The sequence below is a fragment of the Dermacentor albipictus genome, chromosome 3, assembly GCF_038994185.2.
Source record: "Dermacentor albipictus isolate Rhodes 1998 colony chromosome 3, USDA_Dalb.pri_finalv2, whole genome shotgun sequence".
NCBI classification, from domain to species: domain Eukaryota; kingdom Metazoa; phylum Arthropoda; class Arachnida; order Ixodida; family Ixodidae; genus Dermacentor; species Dermacentor albipictus.
The window spans coordinates 156,406,100-156,430,757 of record NC_091823.1 but is presented as its reverse complement, the minus strand read 5'-3'; the positions used below and the strand labels follow the sequence as shown (position 1 = coordinate 156,430,757).

General features: G+C 47.5%; 2 protein-coding genes across 2 annotated transcripts in view; one reads left to right on the top strand and one right to left on the bottom strand.

Annotated features, from left to right (window-relative positions):
* The window catches only part of LOC135920586 (uncharacterized), a 63,278-nt gene that overhangs the window by 12,510 nt on the left and 26,110 nt on the right, over positions 1–24,658 (bottom strand). The gene's annotated exons all lie outside the window — the stretch shown is intronic.
* Positions 6,661–24,658, top strand: part of LOC135920578 (ADP,ATP carrier protein-like) — a 69,678-nt gene continuing 51,680 nt past the window's right edge. Inside the window, exons 1-2 of the mRNA XM_065454902.2 lie at positions 6,661–6,811; positions 7,618–7,828. Of these exons, the coding sequence (XP_065310974.1) occupies positions 7,660–7,828 (169 nt within the window). The 5' untranslated portion in view covers positions 6,661–6,811; positions 7,618–7,659. The remainder of the gene's footprint in view (positions 6,812–7,617; positions 7,829–24,658) is intronic.

Below are 24,658 nucleotides of genomic sequence, written 5' to 3'. Positions count from 1 at the left end.
AGATCATAGGTTGGTGAGGTCTGGGCTTCATCTCAATATGAAGATAGAAAGAGTAAAATTGGCCAATAAAGAAATAGACGAAGCTAGAAGCAGTAAGGATAAAAGTGCTCCAATTCAGGCTGGTACATGCAAACAAATGTGCCGCCTTAGAGCAGCGAGATAGAACATAGATGCAATGAATGAAACCGTAACTATAGGCTGGTTTCAGAGGCAGCAATTGAAGTGGGAGGCAGCGCACCAAGGCAACCAGTAGGTAAGCAGTCTCAAGCAACGAAGGCCCTATTAAAGAAACGACAAAGAAATAAACAGTCCAAGTCAAGAGATCAGATAGAATTCGCGGAATCGTCAAAACTTATCAACAAGAAGAAAATAAAGGATATTCGAAATTATAATATAAGACTGAGGATGCAGTAATAAATAGACGCAACATGATATCAGCGAAAAAAAAACTTGGCATAGGATAAGCCAAAATGTATGCACTGAAAGGCATGCAGGGTAATATCACCAGCAGTTTCGAAGATATAGTAAAAGCAGCGGAAGAATTCTATACTGACTTATGCAATACCCAGAACAGCCAGAACATCCAGGAAAGTAATAATGGACAGGTTACAGAGGCTCCTTCTATAACTTGCGATGAAGTGAGAAGGGCCTTAGAAGACATGAAACGAGGAAAGGCGGCAGGAGAATATGGAATACCAGTCGATTTAATCAAAGATAGAGGAGATGTAATGCTTGAAAAATTTCTCACGATTTCAAGGGTCCCAGAAAAGTGGAAGAATGCCAACATTTTACTAATCCACAAAAAGGGAGACGTTAAAGAATTGAAAAATAGGCCCATTAGCTTACTTCCAGTATTGTATAAAATATACACATCAATATTTCCAATAGATTAAGGGCAACAGTTGACTTTAGTCAACCGAGGGAACAGGCTGGCTTCAGGGAGGGATACTGTACAATGGATCACATCCACGTAATCAATCAGGTAATCGAGAAATCGGCAGAGTACAATCAGCCTCTCTATATGGCTTTCATAGATTACGAAAAGGCATTTGATTCAGTAGAGATACCAGCAGTCATAGTGGCATTACATAATCAAGAAGGACAGAACGCTTACGTAAATATTTTGGAATGTATCTACGGAGATTCCACAGCCACCTTAATTCTACACAAGAAAAGTTGGAAGATACCTACAAAGAAAGGGGTCAGACAAGAAGACACAACCTCTGCAATGCTATTCACTACCTGCTTGGAAGAAGTATTCAAGCTATTAAATTGGGACGGCTTAATAGTAAGGATCAACGGCGAATATCTCGGCAACCTTCCGTTTGCCCATCACACTGTTCTATTTAGCAACACTGCGGGCGAGTTACAACAAATGATTGAGGACCTTAACAGGGAGAGTGTAAGAGTGGAGTTTAAGATTAATATGCAGAAGACAAAGATAATGATAAATAGCTGGGCAAGGGAACAAAAGTTAAAGATCGCAAGTCAGCCTCTAGAATCTGTGAAGGGGTACGTTTACCTATAGTCGGATACAACTTTAGAAAAAAGGGGGCGTTTACTCCTCCGAGGCGGACGCACTCGAGCATCCACCAATGGGCGCGCACTCTGGACCAACGTCATGAGCCGGACACCGATGACCCCGCCGACGGAGAAGATGTCCGCCCGCGCATCGAACAGGGCGAGGTCGCGTCAGCTGTGTGCTTCAACCCTTCGTCAGAGTGAATTCCAGGACCGTTTGCGATGGTCTATCGTGCCGGAAATATTACTGCGAGCTTACGATGCGCCATTTGTGCCGCGTGCGTTTATTCTGAGCCGTGATCCGGTGAAGGAACATTGCAGCGAGCATCACTGGCGCTGCGCTACGCTTTGCCTGAAAACAGGAACCCGCGGCGACCGCTACGAACACACATTCTGCGTGTTTGTTCCATGTTGTTTTATTTCGCTCCCTAGTGAAGTTACGACGAGAAAACAATTCGAAAGACTGGTGCCTACTGTTGGCGGCGGGTGTGTTCGTGTACTGTGTCGCTGCGTATTTCGTCGGATGGGGTGAAGTGATGGAGCAAAACCATTCTCAGGAGAAATCAGAAAAGTGTGCGCGCATGAAACAAAACTACGAGTGTCTCAACAGAAAATATTTGCAGAAGCCTTCAACGCAAATATTTGTCGCCGTCAACTTAGCACTTAGCGTCAACGATCATTGTCAGCAGTAAGATAGCCGAGCGTTGTGTAGCACCGTCGATTGATTGCTGTCCACAAGCGCTCACTGCAGGCGCAAGCTGTAGAATGCGGGCTGTGAAATTGTGAAAACACAGAACCAAAAAAATATAATGTTTACGCTATTTAAAACGAAAAGTGTTTATTTAAAACGATGAATGAAGCATTTTTGTACCTTCCTGCCTCGACCGTATTCTCGCCCCAGGTTTGTAATGGTTGCGATAAATGCATTGTTTTATTAAGTACTTTTTCAATAGCAACTGAATCACTTTAAGCTTAGAAAACGAGTAGTAGATACGCGATGTAAATGCGAACAAGCGCAAAAGCCATGCAGAGCTGCTCTTTCTACTTTTGTCACCTGCAATGAAGCTAAAGAGCAGACGACTGGCAGCGCTGTAGAGGGCACGGGGTTATTTTTCTGTCGCTATCCAGCATGCGCTGTAGCACATGAGCTCTACTAAACCAGTCATGAAAATACAAAAGTCTTTATTTATACCAAGAATTACGCGTTTCAGGAGCACGATTTTTCGAGCGGGACTTTTTTAGTCGCGGAGGCCATAGGCTGTCGCGCTTCGGTCATCTGGGAGGGGCCTCCCCTTGTTTCTAAAGTTGTATCCGACTATAGGTCACCTAATTACAGGGAACCCTGACCATGAGAAGGAAATTCACAGAAGAATAAAAATGGGTTGGATCGCATACGGCAGACATCGTGAGCTCCTGACTGGGAGCTTGCCGTTATCATTGAAAAATAAAATATACAATCAGTGCATTTTACCGGTGCTGACATGCGGCGCAGAGACTTGGAGACTGACAAAGAAGCTTGAGAACAAGTTAAGGGCCACTCAGAGAGCGATGGAACGAAGAATGCTAGGCATAACTTTAAGAGACAGAAAGATTGCGGTTTGGACCAGAGAGCAAACGGGTATAGACGATATTCTAATGGCGCTGGGCAGGTCATGTAATGCGCAGATTAGATAAGCGTCGGACCATTAGGGTGACAGAATGGGTACCAAGAGAAGGGAAGCGCAGTAGAGGACGGCAGAAGACTAGGTGGTGCGACGAAATTAGGAAATTTGAGGGTGCTAGTTGGAATCGGTTGGCGCAGGACAGGGGTAATTGGAGATCCTGCAGTGGGCATAGATAGGCTGATGATGATGATGATCTTGAGATCTTATATAGTTGCAAGAAATAAATTCAAATTGAAATAATTTCTCAGGCTCCGATCGCTTACCATGTGTGATTGATAAATATGACTGTGCCTGTTAAATATAAAAATAACTGAGAGACGCATTTTCAGGCTCTTTCATTTGTTGTAATAGTAATTCGAATCACACACGCGCACACACACACACACGCGCGCGCGCACACGCCCGCATATATATATACATATATATATATATATATATATATATATATATATATATATATATATATATAAACGAGAAGAAAGGGTGTTAACCGAGGGACCCGATAATTATTAGTCATATAATGAGAAGCCAACAAACACTGACACCAAGTACAACATAGGGGAAATTGCATGTGCTTAATAAATGAAAGAAAGTAATGATAAATTAATGGAAATTAAAGTGGATGAAAAAACAACTTGCCGCAGGTGGGAACCGAACCCACAACCTTCGCATGTCGCGTGCGATGCTCTACCAATTGAGCTACCGCGGCGGCGTTTCCCCATCCACTTTCTTGGGTATTTATGTGTACTAGTAGAACCCTGGGAGTGTTAGCCAGCGCCCCCACTCACAGACCTTGGCGGCGGACGTGGAACGTCTTTTTTGCCGCAGGCGTCACGAGAACGTGACGCCTGCGGCAAAAAAGACGTTCCACGTCCGCCGCCAAGGTCTGTGAGTGGGGGCGCTGGCTAACACTCCCAGGGTTCTACTAGTACACATAAATACCCAAGAAAGTGGATGGGGAAACGCCGCCGCGGTAGCTCAATTGGTAGAGCATCGCACGCGACATGCGAAGGTTGTGGGTTCGGTTCCCACCTGCGGCAAGTTGTTTTTTCATCCACTTTAATTTCCATTAATTTATCATTACTTTCTTTCATTTATTAAGCACATGCAATTTCCCCTATGTTGTACTTGGTGTCAGTGTTTGTTGGCTTCTCATTATATGACTATATATATATATATATATATATATATATATATATATATATATATATATATATATGTGTGTGTGTGTGTGTGTGTTGGTTAACCCCCTTTCTTCTCGTTTATATATATAAATATATATATATATATATATACAGAAAGAAAGCGAGAGAGAGTTCAGATGAGTTCAGATGATTTACGCTTGGCCCCCCCTCCCACTCAAGAAATAGTTGGTAGGCCACTGCTTGTAATAATTTTTTTTTACGGACGCATCTGTACACAGCGATGGCCAAGGAGGTACCCTTTGCAGTTTTCTTCTGCCCTTCAACTGACATCTAACGGGGTTTCGCTTGCGGCATCCAGCCTCATCAACAACTGCGGAGCTGGCAGCGATTGATGTTGCTGTGAATTACGTACGTGCAAGAGGAGGCACATTGAAGGTTGTCATCCTTACGGACCCTTAGCCGACTGCACAGAAGTGACGCTGGTCGCCCAGTTCTGCGTAGCATCATTGAGTTCGCCAGCATAATTGCAGACAGTGCGTCGAGGGCCTCTTGTGGTTGCTGAGAGACTCTAGAGCACTTTCTCTTAGGGCGGAACTGCTTTCCTTTGCGCAGCGAACGTCGCTACTAAGGGACTGTGGACTAGTTGGCCAGCAGAGTACGACCCTTGACTATGGCCTGTGTCCTCCGAGTGGTTGTGCCTCTCGACGCGCGATCAGGCTCGTCGCACCCTGCTTACTTTTCTACAAGAAACGGGCGTCGCTTCCAGTCTGTGAGAGTCCTCTCAGGTGACGAGTGCCTTGCTGCGATTTTTTAAAATTTTTTTATTCTTTTGTAGTTAGTGCGACCAGCGTGTTTGTTTTTTTTTCCTGCTCCTACGTGTGCACTCCGTTCCTTGTCGTTTAGGCCTTGTTCCCTGTCATCTCACTCTTTTCCTACGCCCCTCTCTGTGGTATAATGAACGAAAAGGAAGGGAACCGAGGTGCCCCATTTTCGTTATTCATATCGCAAGAAGCCTACAAAGAATGACATCGACGACACCATAGGGGACATTATCTGCAGTTATTATTTGAATTAAGGAAATGATAAATCAATGGAAGTGGATTACCGACCCACGTATTGGCGTTACCCGTGCGATGCTTTTCCCATCCACGGCGCCGCGGTATACGTAGCTCAGTTGGTAAGAGCATCGCACGCGTAATGCGTGCCGACACATGTAAGCGGCACATGTGATTGCGTAAAAAGCGCGGTTGTTGAATGCAGTATTTACTCGCTACAGGCTTCCTATCATGGTGTGTCGTGGGATGCAGAGGTTATGCGCAAGAGGCCAATACCTATAGCTCCACGATGTTCGTAGGATTATCATATATTACAGTTATTATGTTCCGGCGATGACGTGTTATGGTTTGCCGGTTGTATTATTTCCTTATTTGTTTTCTTCAGAGGAGTAGTGCGGGTATATACAAAATACCGACATTTAGCCTCACTCCTTACATATGGATCGCTGTATTTCTGTCGTCTATGGACGCACAGGCAAGATCGTTCATATGCAATGTGTTGCTGTGGATTGTACTACAAGACATGTAGGTTTTCGGTGACCGCAATGCTAGCTGCTGATGTAGATGCGCGAACGATTCGATTGTACAGTATTGTGGAACTTCTTCATGCTGCATTGATCCTATCGAGACAAGTAGTATGCAGAATCGGAGATGGAGAAGTTTGGTTGAAGCATACTCTAACATTGATTACGATACTGGCATTGTTATAAAAGACAAGCATCGTTTGCGCGTGTTGCGGGCGGTCCGAATTTAAGTGCAACGAAAGTTAGAAAAGCTTTTTGTAGGTGCAACTAAATTAACTATCCTTAAGCGCTCACATTAGCATAACCGGAAGGAAACAAGCACTGACTTTGGCACTGTGGTGCGGGCTGGCCGCGCCGAAGCAGTCGACATCTTGGACCGGGAGGAATGGCATTGCCACCAATGGCGGCTACAGCAGCCGCTCACAGACGACATCGGGGCAGAAGCAGACGACGCAAACAGCCGAATACTTTGTGCTCGATACAAAAGCGCGTTGCACTGCAGCGACGATGCGATGTGTCACTTGGGCATCGTCGAGATCACTCTGACCACGGGAGCAGCACGGGAGAAGAGCCGTCTGTGTCGTTATGCGGTCGCACGCGCGCGCGTCTCGACCTTTTCTGGTTTGCGGTGAACGAACGTCCCCTGGGACGAATCCTCGGCGCAGACTCCATCCAGTCGTCCGCCGGAAAGGATCAGAAAAGGAGAAACAAAAATGCACGCATGGAAGCTCGAAGAGGAGGGCAGCTGGCCGATGAGAAAGGGAAGGGAGCTCGGGCCTCGTTTATATATATAGCGGCGCGAACGCGTCGAGGAGGGCACCGCGGTTATAAGAGGCTCGCCTCCTGGACGGGGTTTCCTTTGCGACGGGCCAGGGGCTTGCGGAGCGGACGGGACTTGCAAGGTACGCACCACGTCGGGCCACCGCATCGGATTTTGCGATTGAATGGATCGGCAGTTGATCGTGTTCCGGGAAAAGTTATCCGCAAGACGTAGCAACCGCTTCTGTCTACGGGGACCAATTCGAGGACGCCGAAAGCCTGCGGCGTATGGAGACGGTTAACCTTCGTGGCTTCAACGAGCGCGCCGTGTAGTCGTAGGGAGGACACGGGTTGACGGCGAGAGGTAATATCTGTGTACGCATGTAACGCTGCTGCGTGTGGCCGCGACGCGCACCGCTCGTTATGCACTACTCAATCACTTGTGCCGAGAGATGAACAGATGGTACAGTCGGGACGTCCCATTGAGACGCGTACGCCAGATGAGCCGCTGGAGGTCACCGTGCCGCGGCGCGCGTAGGGCCATCGCAGTCAGTCAGGATTCTGCCTCCTTACCCCTCGCGTCATCGCACGCGTTTAATTCGCAAGCTCTCGATGCCTCTGCTCGTGATCGTGAACTCGCAATCGGTACTTTCAAACCAGACGTTGTCTTTCGCGCGATGAACGAACAGCTGTGACCTACAAGAACAAGGCTTCTCTACAACGACGGTCAGGGTCTTCGTCTTTACTCTTTCTTTATGTAGGCATTTTTTATGAAGCACAGTTCCCTCGTTCGGTCCTACAGCAACGTCCAAATGAATCGCAACCTGTGGTACGAAACTCCGCGACGTATTCGCTATATGTAAGCGCGTACAGTTCGAACCTGCCGGATGGCCGACCACGGACCCTCACCGTATCTCTCTTCTCCTTGTCGTTGGTGGCGCCCGTGAAGGACACGTTCTTCAGCACTGCCGAGGAGACCACAGCACCGAGGATGGCCGACAAGAAGGACACGCAGGTGATCTCCTTCCTGAAGGACTTCGTCGCCGGGGGCGTGGCGGCGGCCATCTCCAAGACCAGCGTGGCGCCCATCGAACGCGTCAAGCTGCTGCTGCAGGTGCAGCACGTCTCCAAGCAGCTCACCCCCGACAAACAGTACAAGGGTGAGTAAAGGCAGCTCGCTCGATCGGACGGGTGACCGCTCTGCGCGTGAGATATCGCGAGGAACCGTACGTTGCAAGATGTGTTCGGCGGAGGTGCGAGCGATCGAGCAAGACGTGGCTGCGTGACCTTGAACGCGGAGTGTTGTCGAGCCGACTGCGCAGCCGCTGCGCTGCAGCACATTTTGTTTGAACATTTATTATTTTTTCGGCGTAAGGGCATCTTGCTGCGCACATGTTTTCGTTGAGGCACTGATAGTTTTATGCGCATAAAAACGCACATCACTACCCTTGGCGACATTGACGAGTAAAAATCGGATTTACATATGCCCATGACAAACGGAAGCCGCTGAAAGCCCCCGAGTGGCAATTAATTATGTGCAAGACCGCATATAGCATAGGCAGGCGAAGATAAATCTTCGAGCAGCGTGAGTAAGATGCGAGATACCGAGTTCGTGCGTACAGTGAAGGGCGGGACAATCGCAAATATTCAACTGACGACTAGCCGTAGAAACTGCGTAACAACAAGATGTATATATGATTCGCGAAGAAGACGGTAGCCGAAAGTCTTCAACGTGTTGATTCCGTAGCACTACGAGTCTTTTCTTAAATGTGTCTTCTGCGTATCATTTTGTGGATATACATGCCTCAGCAGATGCAGCAGACTCGCTTTCTAACTCTTTTTTGTCATGCGTTTCACTGTCAGACGTACGTTGCCAGAATACCCTGCCGGTGTAAAGCTAAGCGTTGAAATCATCGTATGGGAGCGCCGAATAAGCGTTTAGCCTAGTGCCACTTATGCGATACAATCCATAAGCTGTTTCGCAAAACACACTGGTCTCTTCATCAATCGATTGTCCACTCTCCGTGCGTTTTGTTGCTACTGGCATCGATAGTATTAAACCGTTCACAAAGAACGAACCGCCACGAAGAGGTACTTGTGCCGTTATCACTTCTTCCTGTTTCAGATTTTTATTTTTTGCTGCTTAAAAGAATAATAAAGAACTACTTGCGTCGCGCTTTCTTTTACGCGTGTGCGGTGTAACATGCCGGACGCTCTTCCGCACGTGCAAGATGTCATCGCGCCAACGTGCGCACAAGCGGGAGATCAATGACTCACACCTAACGCGCAGAGTGACATGAAACTCTGTGCGTATATAGTGCTAATAACGGCCACGTGAATCGCAACCTGTTGTCGCCCGCCAGCGCTGCAGCAGATCGGCATAGAATATGAGCATGGAGCAGTGACGTCAAGTTTGCGCGCCAATGTTTTCGCTGCAAAAACAATCACCGATTTCGACGCAAGGTTATTTCAGTTCATTTTATTGCGCAGAAGATGTCCTGGTATCCTCAGATAAGAGCTTTTTAAGGCAGCCTGACGGTGTCCAGGATAAATACGCATGCCAGAAGATAGCCGCATATATTTGACGGAAAACAATTACAACGTATGAGACCCATAAAGCACAACGAAACATAAAAGATCCCCAACTTTACGTGGGTAGTCATGAAGACAGCTGTAAAGAAATGCATTTGCATTAGAAGAAAGTCGCGGTTTCGCTGGAATGGCGAAGCATCGATTGCGATAGCGAATTAGTAAACATCTATAAGAAGTAAGGATAGTAGCTTTATCGGCCGCATAAACTCGGAAACGATCGCCTACTAACTGAACTAACAAGCACGCTGTCAGCGCGCAGAAGCAAACATGAGCACATCACACTCGATGAGCGGGGGCACTCGCTGTCAAAAGGCTGGTGCGAGCAAGCGCGGCAGCAGCAGTGAGCGAAGTGACCTTCGCGCGGTCTATCGCTTCAACGCAAGAGCGGCGCGAACACAGCGCGCGCAAAGGTGTGCGCCGTCTGCACATCCCTTTCAACATAAGGCGCGCACTATCGCGCGCGGCCGTGCAAAGAAAGAACTTGTTTGGCGGACTCGAAGCCGCTATCCTCTCCCCCCCCCTCCCACTCTCCTGCGCTGCCTGCCCACTTTCCTTCATATATGGCGCGCGAGATTGAGCTGCGATCGTCAGTTCTCCTTGCGCCCCGTCGCGTTATTGGCGGCGAGGAGTTACGGAGTCGCCATCTATCGGAAGCGCCTCGCTGGCGTAGTATGAGGGATCATGCGGCGCGCTCCTCATAGCTTTTGCTGCCAGCGTTCACTGAAAACACCACGCGCGAGCTCTCCCGGACATTTCTGTAAGTACTTTCGAAACGAGAGAAGTTTTTTACTGTCTAAATAATAATCTTGGGCAAACTGAAAGCACACAATCCTTTACAGACGCTATCTCTTTACCGAATACGTACAGTGAACGCCACTGTGCGCGGTCGCCGCGATGGACTCTCCCGAACCGGCTTCTTGCTTGAAAGGTAGGTAAACGCTGAGAGGAAGCTATGTGAAATATGTTCCTATAGTGTTCGTATAACTAAATGGAGCGTAATAGAACGAAGCCTCAATGCAGCGATCTCGCAGATTCCCAGCGACCGGCGCGTCTGGATGCTTGTCCACGCACTGTTTCGCTTTCTCCGCGCGCGCGTTTTCGCACCGTGCCATGAGCTTTAGGCCGCAGAATATGAGCATTTGACAGTATACAAGCAACCATTGTTGCGTGGGTGCTATCAGAGCTGTTCAAAAATAACTTCATTGTAGAGACTTTGACGCCTACGGGGACTTTGATGTGCCGTCGCGACGATTCAATTTTTTTTCTTCTAAATTCTTTGATCTTTCAATATTATTTCTCGAGTTGCGTCGCACTGTATGTTTATCGGTGTTCTCAGCCTGCGATTTCCCGCTGCTTCTTTTTTGTAATCCAGTGCATGCATTAATTCATAACACAAACATGACCATATGCCATACTTTTTTAAAATGCGCTTCTTACCGCTGCCTTTCCACTCCACTCAACTTGCCAGTATCTATAGCATCGACAAGTTCATAGACCAAACCGTCATGACATTAGTCGGGCAGCGAACTCGGGCGAGCGTCTCAGTGCGCGTTTTCAGAGCATCGCAGACCGGGCGCCGTAGCAGAAATCTTCCTCGCGTCTGTGCTTGCTGCATACCTGAGTTGTAGCCGATGTTTGCCGGTGTTGTTTCGCGAGCCAAACTTCACGCAGCTTGTCCTGCGGCTACGTGTGAACAAGGCTGATTGCTGGCTCCGTTGCGTACATCCGGCATTGCGTCACCGAGCAGTAGCCTACCATGTTGCGCGCCTTCAAAGGCAGCCACTACCTATTGTAATGCTTTTAAGCGTTGTAAAGGAGACACACGAAGCGGGAAAATTTCGCCACTAAATGAGGACCGCAGCGTACGAGGGAATTGAAACTTTCGTTTTCAGCTCGCTTCGGCGTTCCCGAAGCAGCCGACGCGGCCGATATGTCCACGTGATCCCTCCTGGCACGTCACGCCGACGGTGGCGCCAGCTTTTCCAGTGGTGGAGCTCGAGGCCAATATGCAGTCGCTCCCGGAGCCTAACGCTGCCCCCCCCCTCTCCTTCCCTCCTATCCCGCCATGGCGTTTCCCCCCATGGCGTTTTGCTCACCGCTTTCTTGCTTCGCGCGCGCCAGATGGAGTCACGATCGTCGGCTTCCTTGTGTGTTTTCATTCGCGCATACAGCACACGACGCGCGGCCACGGTGTTATCGCCCTTGGACTTTAGACCGAACAACACCGCGACGGAAAAAATGCGCCTGCAGTGTCCATATTACTGCTATAGCAATAAAAGTAGCATATAGATGCATGCCACTCCGAAATAAGAAATCAGCAGCAAGTCAGCAACTCATCTGCAAGTCGTCGCGAATTACAGTTGTGGATAAGACGAGTTTGAACAGCTGAACTAAAAAAAAAGGACTTAGGAAGACACACAAGGATGCTCACACGTTCTTAGCTATGAAGTAACTAGCTCAGTTAAACCGGTTAGACAGCAACCTCCTTGTCAGTCTTCCTTAGCCTTTTTTTTTTAAAGAATGAAATGCTTTATATAGCTCCCGTTGTCGGCAACCTTCAAGTGACCTCGAGCCAAAAGCCAGAGCCGTTATCCGCGCACTCAATTGAAAACATCCGGGCATGTTACGAGAACCAAACGAGATCATCCGGGCAACCAGACAAAATTTAAGGAAATGTGGTCTCTGGCCCCCAACCCTTTTACAGGACCGGATTACATATATTAGTTACTGCCCAAACAAGTTACAAAAAATATTGCTTTCGAGTTCTACCTAATGTTTGTTCACGATATCACTCAAGCTGTAACTTCTCGTACGCTGAAGTTTTATTTGTCATTTCCTCCAGCAACGTTCAAAAGGCAGATACAGGACACCATCCACTTCATTGTCATCTTTTAGCACTGAGACAGGCTTGCCTGTGCTCTTTGGAATGACAGTGGTCCGTGAGTTCTGCGGCGCGGGTTTTGCGTCGCCTCAAGAGATGGCGCCACGTTGCGTGGCGCCTCCTTCAGGCACTTTTCTTCGTGTAGCTGGACAGTGCGCTCTGTCTCCCTGGCGTCTTTCGCTACCTGTCATGCCGCTTTCAGCTGGTTTTCTTCTCCGAGTTGGGTGGCGTCCATATGGACCAATGCACAGTACGGCGTGGTGCGGTGTGGGGGGCTGCGCCATTGCGAACATGCGCTATACCCGTTTTAAGATTGCGGCTAGTATCATCTACAAAAAGTCTGCTTTGCCGGTTGCCATATCATATTTGCATCTACTATCGGTTACAAGAGGGCAAGCAATTTTTTTTTAATTTTCAGTCCAGCCGTTCAAAACTGTTCTTAGCTATGAACTAACTAGTTCAGTTAAGTACTATTCTGCAGTCGTAAAGCACGTGACCTTGGACTTCCGTGCATCACATCTTCAAAAGAGACTTCAGAAGCGCATTGATGAGGGCACCGTGTGTTTGTTACTGTCAGAAGTAACGCAACTAACGTTGTCTGTACCCGTAGGCGTGGCGCTGTTCGCCCGTTCAAACCCAAGACCAGTAAATGACCTAAATGGCGAGGACGACAGCATCAGGCAGCATAAACACATTTTACGCGTAAGCTACCATATATACACATGAGCAAAACGAGAACAAAATAAAAGCGGGAGCGAACGTTTCGATATGTGGACTTGTCGAAACATTGACTCCCGCTTTTCCCTTGTTCACGCTTTGCTCATCGTCTTGAATTTCCATGTCCCTCCTTCCCCGTGTTTTTCTTACATATACACATGTACGCATCTACTATACTGACATAAATTCAACCTCAAAGTAAAAAGAAACAATTGAAATGTGTCCTATAGCATTTCCAGGTTTACTTGCGTTTTGTAATGGTTGCCTTATTGCAGGCTCCAAAACGTAAGTTCAGGAATATACGCTACGCTTTGAAACCGGCGACGTGCTTGCACGCCGCACTCCCATGTAATTGTGTGTAACCGTTATTCTGACCTGTTTTGGTCTTTTTTTTATGTTAGCGTTTTCATTTATGCTGATTATATACGCTGCATGGCCCTAGCTATATACCATCACCCTGACACCGTGAGCCTACACATATACCACTCGGCTCTTTGGCGTTTGAGTGTAGATAGCACGACTGCGAAGTGTTCGTATATATCCAGCCTCCGTCGATCAGCTCCAGTCACGCGTGCATTCACGTTTTCCGGAACGCCGCTGTCGGCACGTGTTGTAAACAGAGGCCGATGTCACGGCCTTCCTCCCCCCCCCCCCCACCCCTCCGTCGATGAGTGCACTCCCCACGGACAGTATGCTCAAGACTGTGGAATTGTAGCAAGCCCAACGAGCAGGGTCGCCATAATGTAATGCTATTCCAATCTGTCTTTTTTTTCTGTTTATGCCACTATAGCCCTCCGCGATTGCGGATCAAATATTTTTGCGACCACCCCATCTTTGCTTGTCGGGCACGCAGCGACACAAAAACCGCGAAAACTACCCATCGGATATGACGTGTATACCCATTGATTGTGCAGTATTAGGCCGAACTATGGAAAAAATAATTATTTCCAGTTCTACGCCTTTTTTGTCGTATCCCTCTGCTATTGGTCAAAATTTTTCGGTTTGCGCCCACTTCGCCTGTCTGTCACGCGACGTCAGAAAATCACGGAAACTCACCCAGTCAAAAGTGACGTGTATGCGTTAAAGATGCATTATTATGCTCAACAAACAGAATTCCTTCTTCTGAATCACCGTAGGTTGACCCGTTCTGAAAGGAAGAAATTAAGGACGCTCACCAATCACTCGGGCACTGGTTACTCGGAGCTACCCGAGACAGTGACATTCTCTGCGCATAATAAACATTTTTGCGTGGCAGTTGACGCTGTCGAGCCCTTTCGGCGCGTGTACGACATTGTTGTGCCAACTATTATTCGCCGGGGATCCGTTTTAGCGTCATTTTTTAAGTTCCCGTTGGACAATGCGCCGCGATTCTCGACCAGCCACCACAAGCTAAGCAAGGGGAAGCGGACCAATCGTAGATTTCGGCACTTTCCTCTTAATTCGGTTATCTACTTTCACTGCACTAGGTCGGACCCACCTAAACCTTCTCCACGTCTGCGCGCTCCTCTGCTCTTGTTAGACAATTAGATAAGAACCGGTCAAAGTAGGCAGCGCTATTGGCTTTCAAAGAAAACAAAAGTGACCTTCAATGAAAAAGGAGAGCCTTTGGTTGGGCTGTTCAAACAACGCTGCGGGTCACTGCCTGATTCTTGAGTTGGAGATTATGTTAATTTGATCTCAGAACACTGAAATAAAATCTGAATTTAGTAGATTTGTATAATAGGGCCCCATGCCTCTTCAATTAGCTTTTATTCTGTGTTTTAATTTACAGAGATTTTGCAATCAGCCGTTCAACAATAAAATGACAGCAACGAAGATTATCGAACGAGTACTGGCATATAATTTTATCATTAGATATACAGACATGTCACTTGATTCTCATCTAAGTGCGCATATCTTTGACGACTATTACGCCTTGCGGCGAAGGAAGCTTAAAGCGCTATAATGAGGGTGTTTGTCTGCTACCACCCTCTCAAAACAGCTTCGCAGCAGATTTACTAAATGACACTCGAAGCCATCGACGAGCGAGCGAGCGTTTCGAAAAATCTACTATTGTTGGTTTCTACTTTCACCAGTATGAAGTCGTTCACCTTCAGTACAGTGCTTTTCGTTACTATTATCTGTGTTCCAAGCGGTATTGGTGCCAGTAGACTGCTGCCCATCTTAATTCATAGATGTGCTCCAAATGGTACAAAAGCTTCAAGCAAAGAATGGAGAAAACAATATAGTCGCAGTAGCTCAGTAGACGCACACGCAATATAACCACACAAAAACGAATGTTCCTTAGTAGCTTATGAAACTCAAATGCTCACGTGGAAGCACAGATGACGTTGTGCGGTGGTGACAAGCAGGATACTGTGTTGATTGTGCTGTAGTTTGATTTTATAGGCTTGCGCGGTCGCCTCACTTTGATACGGTGCATGTCGTGGCAAATGCATCAAGTGAGCTATCTCGCACCCTAGACGATCGACTGCTCGTAAGAAGGCTCCGCATAAGCCTCGGGCATCTGCCAGAGCGTTTATTTCTGAGTATCGCGAGTCGCCTTTTCAGGGGCTAAGATTTGTCGAAACATCTCGCCACTGTTTTCCTGTGGGAACTCAACATGCCAATCATCGTCTTTTTCAAGCCATTTAAAATCGCGAAACGGGGCCCGCTTGCCTGAGGTAATGGTACAGTGCCGAAACCTTCTCCCTGCCAGTGGCGTAGCTAGGTCACGTGGCACCCGGGGCCCTTAGGTCTTCTGTCACCTCCCCCCCCCCCCCCCCCGCTGGGTGTAGCCGGCGGAAAGAGGGGTGCCTTCAGACGTATATGACCCCCCCCCCCCCCCTCACTGGCCCCTTGCACCCGGGGCCCACGGCCCCCCGGCCCCCCCTGTTGCTACGCCACTGCTGCCTGCTCATGGACATTGGCCCACAAACGCTTCGCATGCTCCATGGCTGCTCCCAATCCCAAAAATTGTCACTTCCAGTCCAGGTCTAACTCGTAAGGGGGACATGCCGGTGACTGCAACTAAACAGTTAACTTTGCCACACCTCTACCCTACATACAGGGATAGTATGCAGGTCTACACATACGGTTCGTGTAAGGACGGAAGCTCTACATCGGCGTGTCACTTTACAACGGCTACGACAGCAGAGCCTGTATGCTATAGTTCCGGCATTACACTTCATATGTTCACACTCAGGATCTTTTCGATGGGTATAACTCCGGGCGATGCGCAAGCTACGCTGTTTTGCATAGAGGGAACACGCTTGGAGAAAGTAAATGGTGCGTTGATATATGAAATACAACAGGCTTACGTATTCTCCATTATATATCGCATTCCAGCGGATGCCGAGTCATTGCGAAATCACAGGGAAACGTCACTGCAGATGACGAGGCGCGCGAAGCTCGCCACTAGCGGCTAGTGACACGCGTTGTCTTTTAAGCAAACTCTGTGGTCGAATCTTCAGGAAGACTTGGTCCACAAATGGTACGGAAATCGTCAGACTATACGCCATAGACCCTAGCTAGCAATTCAACATACCCATGAAAGCCAGCCACCCAGTAGAAACAACCGTCCATAGACTTCAGTTCGGCACAGCCCCCACTAAGTGTTTCTTGTATACAAGATAGGACAAAACGATAGCGTTGGGGTGCTCTTGTGAGGAAGCCGAAGAAAGACATAGCACACCTCCTATTGCACTGCAAAAGTTATGATACTCGTCGTAAGAGGCTTTTTTGCGAATACACATGCTCGGCACAGGAGACCACTATCAATAAACAAAATCGCGCGTACACGACCGTCAGAAGACTTGCAATACAGTGCACCACGGGTATTAGTAGAGTTTTTTGAAGAACCTAGATGTCTAAAAGGTATTAAATTTTAATATTGTAACTTTGATCACCAAGCTGTATTTGTAGGTGTGATTCATTTTTTAACGTTTTCATATATACGTGTTTTGCGTATTGGCTCGTTCTATAATGTTCCAGTGGTTCTTCTGTGTGTGTTTGGCTGCGCTCTGTTTTTCACCAACGAGGACCGCCGTGCATACGTCGTCATGAACGTTCGAATGCTTGGGAACTGATCAGAAACAATTGTTTTTTGTTGTGTATATGTAAACTTTAGGATTGTTGTTTCTGCAGTCTTTCTGTATTCTTTGTCTGACGTTATCCTTTTTTTTAGCTCACCTATAAATTAAGAGGAACAGCCGGCGCCGTCTAACACGCATCTAGAGTTAACAAAAGATGAAGCAGTCTGCTCCTGAAGAGTCAGAGAAGACGATGCAGAGTGGTCAGAGAAAATGTGAAGAAAAGTCAGGTGCAGGAATATTTTCCCCGATTCTTGATTGGACAGTTTCTCTTCGGCTGCCAGATTTTATGCCGATCTTGTTAGCCGAATTCATGGCAGTGGTGCTTGCATTACGCAAATTAGGACCATTAATTACGTCAGCCATGATAATCACTGATTCATTATCATTGTGCTCACCTTTACTGCTTCTCGTGATTCTCGCGCAATGAGGCGGAATCGGTACCTGGGTAGTTGAGAAGCGTGTGTTTCATTTGGGTGCCTTGCCATAAAAAAAAGACTAATTACAAATGAAATTGCAGGTTCTCTAGCCAAGGCATCGATAAGTGGCCCGATTCTCGCTTATTGCCCTTTGACAGCTCATGTTACTGCTGCTAGATTTCTCAGGAGTGTCATTATGCAGACAGTGTCACGCTCCGTAATTACCAACTCTGTGGATTACCGACATCTTATGTACCCTTGGCACATAGTTTTTTGCCAAACATGAAAAATTGAAGTGTCCATCACGAGGCTGCGATGACGTATACCTACGTTGAACTTATATCTACAGAGGTCTGGTCTGGTACCCACACCATTATGCTCATTCTGTGGCGAAGCGGGAACAATAGACCATGTCTTGTTGCCTTGCATGAGTTTTTCTCTTATAAGAAAACGACTACGAGAAATCCCGCCTAATCTAATCTAATTACCTAATCGAAATCAAGCGATTACCATGTTATACTGACCGTCGTCCCCGTTCACCATAGCATTCATTCATTTATTCATTCATTTATTTATCTGTTCTTAGATTTTTTTTATGCACTGCTTTCTTCTGATTGCTTTTTCCGACACACAAAAATTTTACTTTTTAAGCTCCAACGTTCAAATTGTTAGCTTCCTTGTTTTTTATACGCCTAATTTAACCACCCGGTTCACGGCCAATCCGCCACTTTGGGTATGCGCCACAGCCACTCAGAAGAAGAAGAACAACAAGAGGATCCACTGTCTGGGACACAAGACAACAAGGATCCTTGAGAGTCGGAGATTAAATGGCGGACGCCACCCGTCTCTCTGCAGATATGTATCAGTGAATCACTTTAGGAACGCTACATTTTGGCGCAGCCATCGAAGCGAACATGTGCGTGGCATTCTTCGCTGACCCAACGTCACGACCGGGCATATCCTTTAGCCGTTACAGAGTGAAAGATGAGCCAGCGAAGGACCTTGCCGGGGATGTTACAATGGCCAACCTCGTTGAAGTGGTGCTGGAAGGAGCTTCAATGAGTAGCGAAGAACTTCTGCAGACGGGATTCGTTAAAGCAATACCTCCTTTGTTAAAGTGAACCTGCAGCTGCAGAATCTTGTGGACTTGCTCCTGGAGCCTTCGCACCCACGCACCATCAAGCCGGAAACAGAGGTTAACCTTATTTAAAATGTCATCGAGCAACAGCAACGAAAGTTGACGGATAACTGTGAACTTATGACAAGTCTGCTCAGGTTGCATAACCTTGATTGGTACATTGTGGAACCAGCTGTATCCGAGGAAAGCTCCGCGTGTCCCAACTACTGGCTTTGGTTTTACGAATATGCATGTGAGAAAAGTGGGTGGCTGTCTGACGATGAGAAGATTCGCAACATGCGTCGCTTCTTTGGTGTCATCGCTCGAAAGTGGTATGACATGCAGCTTTTGGACAAGTTACCAGCTTGTTGAAACGATTGGAAAGGAAATTTTTTGGTAGCTTTCCGTCACAACGCTGTTGAAAGTTGGGGCACGGCTCTACGCTTTACATACCAATGTGGTTGTTTACTAGAGTACTTACTCGAAAAATGTCTTTTGTTGTGTGAAGCGGAACCTAAGCTCCTATGACTGGCAGTTATAGCTTTAATTTCACAAGGGATATGTGTAGATGTACGAAACCAAGTTCAGATAAGCGCACAATTGACATTTGAATACATCCTGCAATGCATACAATTCTTGTTACCAACAACGGAATTGGCGCAATAACTATAGCTAGTGGCCTGCGAGCAGTGCATGTTCATAATTCAGGTGAGATGAACGCAAAATATGGGTTGAATGCCTATCAACAAGCGGTTCCTCTACCCAGCCCATCATATAGCCTAAAGGAAAGTTTATTTCACCCTACCGTGTCGAGGGGAGCAGCCAGTGTGTCACACTAAAGAATCTGACTTTACCTAATTGTTGCCGCGAAAACAAGTCGGTGTCGACGGCAAGCCCCAAATGACAGACTTGCGTGATACTATATACGTAGTGTCCACTTGTTTGCTTCACGTCCCTGTCAGGGTCGATGACATTGAAATCGACCCTGACAGTCTGGTGGGCGTCGATCAGCCGCTATGATGGCAGGACCGTGCTGGTCCAGGAATACGATGGGCCTAGTGAGCTCATGTAATGTGTGGGCATGTGTAGTTCTTGAATTTCAAGGTCACAGAATTAAGACAGGCACATCAGTGTTGCCGGATGTAGCTTATGACTTTCTGTTGTCCCACCCTGAAATGAAAAAGTTAAAGATGGGACGATAAGGTCCTAATTGAAGACACCTTAATAAGTAAGAACGAGCTAGAGGCACCTGGACACCTAAAACAAATGTGTTGTGAGGATGACATAAAAACAGAATGCCCGGAGCTTTTCTGCATAGGAACTATTCTCAAGCAATGAAATCTCACGCGGTTCCTTTCGACCTCACAGGCAAAGCAGTGGTTCGAAGAACTCCATATACTATGTCACGAGAAAAGAAGATATGACTGAAAGCAGAGCTACAAGCAATGTAGGAGGCTGGCACAATTCGACTGTCGGTGTCACCGCTTGCATCGCCTCTAGTGCTCCAAAAGAAGATGGAGCTTTCCGTCTTTGCACAGTTTTCCGAGCTCTTAATCAAGAACCTAAGCTTATACCTTACCCAATACAGATGTTTTATAACATCATTGACGAGACCGTTGGTAGCCGTTGGTTTGCAAGATTAAACCTTTGAAAGGGCTTCTGGCAAATTCCATTGACTGAGGAAACGAAAAAATACACTGCGTTCATTATACCGTTCGACTTGAACGTAACCGACTACCTTTTGGGTGGGAGAACTCCCCAGCGTGGTTTCATATCATGAATGAAACCCTGAAGCCATACCTGGACACGTTCTGAAACGTTTACATTGATGACATCACTGTTTATTGAAAAACAGAGGAACATCAGAAACACATTTCGTAAGTTTTACACTATGCCATTCTTGCACATCTCAAAGTGAAATTTAAAAAAAGTGTAATCTTCCAAGAAAACGTAGTATTCCTCGGAAGAGTGTGTGACGGGTCCACGAAGAGCACAAAGCAGAAATCGGTTGAAAGAATTTCGAAATTAGTGAAGCCCTATGACCTACATTCACTGCGTGTTCTCCTACGTCTAGCCGGACACTTCAGGTCAGTCATCAAAGACTGAGCCATTAAATCAAGATGTCTAACATGCTTGACGCAGAAAGGTATGCAATACCAGTCGGATGACGAGTGTGAAATTGCGTGCTGTGAACTTGTGAAAATAAAATCGTCAGACCCTTCCCTTTCCTCCTTGCCATTTGTGCTCAATACATACGCGCCCTATTATGCGGCTGGCACCGGTCTGTGCCAGAAATCGTTGAAGTCGAACCACCAAAAGCATTATCTAGCGGGTGCTACAGCTATACACTGAAGCCAGCTGAAATAAACTACTCTACAACAGATAAAGAAACGCTGGCTGTCTTGAAAGCTGTGCGGTATTTTTGAACTTACCATGAATGCGCAAAATTCGCTCAAAATTCAGTCACCAGGCGCTGACTGACCTTTTTGGCATGACACAACCAAAAGGGCGCATCGCTAGATGGGTAAATTATCTCACACAGCTCCATTTTGTCATTTCTCGTCGTCCCGGCCTTCTCCTCACCGACGCTGATGCACTGTCCAGGTTACTGATACCCAACACATTTCACTAATCTCAAGTAACTATTCGCGTGACGCTCTGGGAGGGTACCGAAGAAATGAAGTTTATCCATGGCAAATACCGTGTTCCAGCCACAATGGTTCCCAAGATACTGCATCTCAACCATGACACCCCAGAATCAGGTGGACGTGATGGTTTCTGGCGCACATACAACGAACTGCTCAAAATATTTACGTGGCCAGGTGTGAAAGATGATACCAGAACCTACATTCGAGCGTGCCATCTGTGCCAGACGAATAATGTCAAGTTCAGGCAGCCCACCGGCATAATGGTAACCACAGAGCATTAAAGTGTACCGTTTGAAGTCGTCCGTGTGGATTTCGCGGAGCTCAGAAAGAAAGGGGAAGGCGTCAGGAAAACTCAAGCTTCCTTGCTGGCTATTTTATGAATGTACAAGGATGGTTATGATCAGGGCAGGAAAGGAAGACGCCAGCTACGTCATCGCTCTTCTGAAGGCTGGGTGTTTTCGAGACGCAAAGACATTGGCGTGCGATGATGTGCCTGCTTTTCGGAGCAAAAAACTTGCAAAGCGGGCGGGGGATAAAGGAATTACAAGTTTTTGCACCATATCACCCAGCTGCTAATGGCCTTGCCGAACGTGCTATATGAGACACAAAACAGTACATAAAAATGTACCCGAACTTTCCAGGCGATTGGAAGTGCTGCCTCCTCGGAGCCGCTGTGAGACATCGCAACCGTTCTCGCACGAGTGGCCTTGGATGTAGCCCTCTTTTCGCTGCTTTAGGGACTGTGCCCATACTTCCAGCCGATTGGGAACTGGGCTTTCTTGATAACCTAAAGCTATCTTAGAGGAAGAAAAGCGCGGAATAACAAGAGGCATATACAAATCGAGTGAAGAAGAAGAACTCTGACAGGAGAAGCAGCAGCGACATACCGTACATACAACCTGGCGATCGCGTTCGAGTACGGCAAGGCAGTGGCAGTTCCAATGACAATCAAGACTACCTCGCAGCGTGGTATCCTGAAGACCATATGGTACTTGGGAGTCTCCGAACAAACAGAGTACGTCTGAATCAGTAATGTATTTAGATATCACACCAGGAGATGTGAACAATGAAGTCCGGGACAGGGAAGCGCTCTGCTCCTGAAGAGTCAGGGAAGACGACGAAGAGTGATCATGGAGAAGAAGAGGATTCTTGAGAGTAGGAGAAGAAATGCAGACTACACCCGTCTCTCTGCAGATATGTCTCAGTGAATCACTTTAGGTATGCTACAAAAGAGCGTTGATAAAGAGGTAGTAGAATTAACAAAAGAAAAAGTGAAGCCCGCGACGTATGAGCTGCATGCCGTCCCGTCCGGCAACTGCTGCTTACGCCATGGTCAGGGACTGAGGCGTAGACGCTTGCGAACGAAGGAAACAGCCGGTTTCGTAAAGCCTATATCGAAACTATGTGGTTTTCTATCTACATAATTTCCTGACACAAACCAAGAAGAGGATTTGTGTTGAATCTGTGGATATATAACTGTTGTTTGCGACGCGCAGTGTCTCGCTTACCTTCTTTTCCTCTGCGGTGGATCCGATCCTTCAGTGATGGTTTTCCGGTTAATGTGCCTATACGGCCGGGTCGGTGTTACAAGAGCACTGTGCTGTAATTCCGCTTCCGCAGCGTTTTAAAGACGAAGGTGTGTTGCTCGTGGGGCACCTCCTATTAGGTTCGAAAGGACATTGAGCGAGGAACAATAGTGCGTAGTTGGTGGCGCAGAATACAGATAGACGAGCGCGAATCTTGCGATACATTCATGATTTCAACGGTCTTGGCTTCGAAGGCAGCAGAGCGGACACTTGCTGTATTCGCTACATAACCTTCTTCCAGCGCGTGCGCCCACTACCCTGAACTCCGCTTACTAAACACGATGTGGGAACATTGTCGGTAGACCGCACGGGAATGGGCGGCGAAATGCCTTGAGTCACGAAGGACAATTGAATAATGCCCCGGACGCGTGCTCGCGAAGTGCTTTGAATTCGCTGACTTGAGCGGCTCACTGAAGACGAAGGTCACAAAGGGAGAAAACTACGCAATGGTGTGCTCTCGGAAATAAACCCTGTTTGATAGTGAGCATCCGTTTAAAAATTTGCAAGTGAAAGTGTTGTGACAGAATACTTATCACGCAAAACCACGAAGTCCAGGCAGTTTGACGGGTAGTTCAAACAAATCCGACCGCTTCTACTGTCAAACAAACTTTTAGCTGCAAGTGCAGCCGGGTATCGTATGCACATACGTCTTTTCCCCGTGTTCGGCCTGCTGCTCAAGTCAAAGATTCTGTATCATATCATACCATATCATTCTGTATAAATTCTGAATCTGTATCGAGTAGCCGGAATGTCACTCCAGTTATAGACTGCCCGCTGTCAAGCCCCCACTTCGCTAGAACGCGTGCCATAGCGAGTGGAAGTTCGTTGCAACCGTTCGCGGTCTTTCCGGCCTCTCTGCACCTTCACAGTGCGATCCGCACACTCGGAGACGAGGCTACAGATGCCACTAAGTGGGTCAAGGCAGCAGTGCACCGCGGCGGGTTTAGCCTCGGCGATGATGCTATATACGCGCTCCGTTGCGTCGCTCTCCGCGGAGGTCGCGCCCGCTACGGAATGTGCGCGTTATCGCGCGTATACGTTGCCTCGCTATTTAAAGGGTGACCGTCTTTCGCCGAACTGACACTGCTGCCGATTTGCCGCGCGTACTGTATTCCAAATTGCTCGAATGTCGTCGCTGACTCCGAATGAGTTTTGTGTAATCAGAGTGCGCACGCGACGCAAGAAAGTGTCCCATATTTTCGAATGTGCGCGAAAAAAAAAAAAAGAACAGCGAGCGTACTCTGGATGGATGTATCGGTGATACACGCATAAATATAGCAGACGGATTACCGCAATTGATGGGATTCCATGACCGACAACCATGCTCGCCGCTATCGTTGTGCTTTGTGAGTTGCGTCTTTTTCTGAAGTTCGCCCAAAAAAGATTTACATTCCTATAACCCGCAGTTTACACAGTGTCAGCTATTTCGCCGTCACTGCAATGGCGCAACGTCTCACGATGACCTTCTCATAAGGCATCAAACGCGGGACCTCCCCACGACTCTCGCAGAGCTATGCGGCGCTGGTTTCGAGCTCGCACTGAGACAATATATCGGGCCTCTTCTTTCGAATGTCGCACCTTTTGTGTAACAAGCTCCGGTAACACAACGTCATCGAATCGCCATGTATTCGCATGCGTACTACCCAGTACTTTCGCATGAGACCGACAAGAAAACCGCGATCCGATAAACGTTTGACAGCGCCATACCTATGGGCACCGCCATATTTGGTCACGTGGCAGAGCCCGCCATAAAGCGCATTCTGATCGCCGTCTGCTCGCACGTTTACGATGACCACGGCGGCTGCAGACTCGGCTCAGGCAGCCGCTGTTTCAGCCGGTATACGGCGAGCACTGAGTGGATAGACGACGCAGAACTTTGGTTAAGGCAACAGATGGAGTGAAAGTATATACAAGATTTTGTGTGTCCATTTTGTGTATACGTTGCAATCCACTTGCGTGC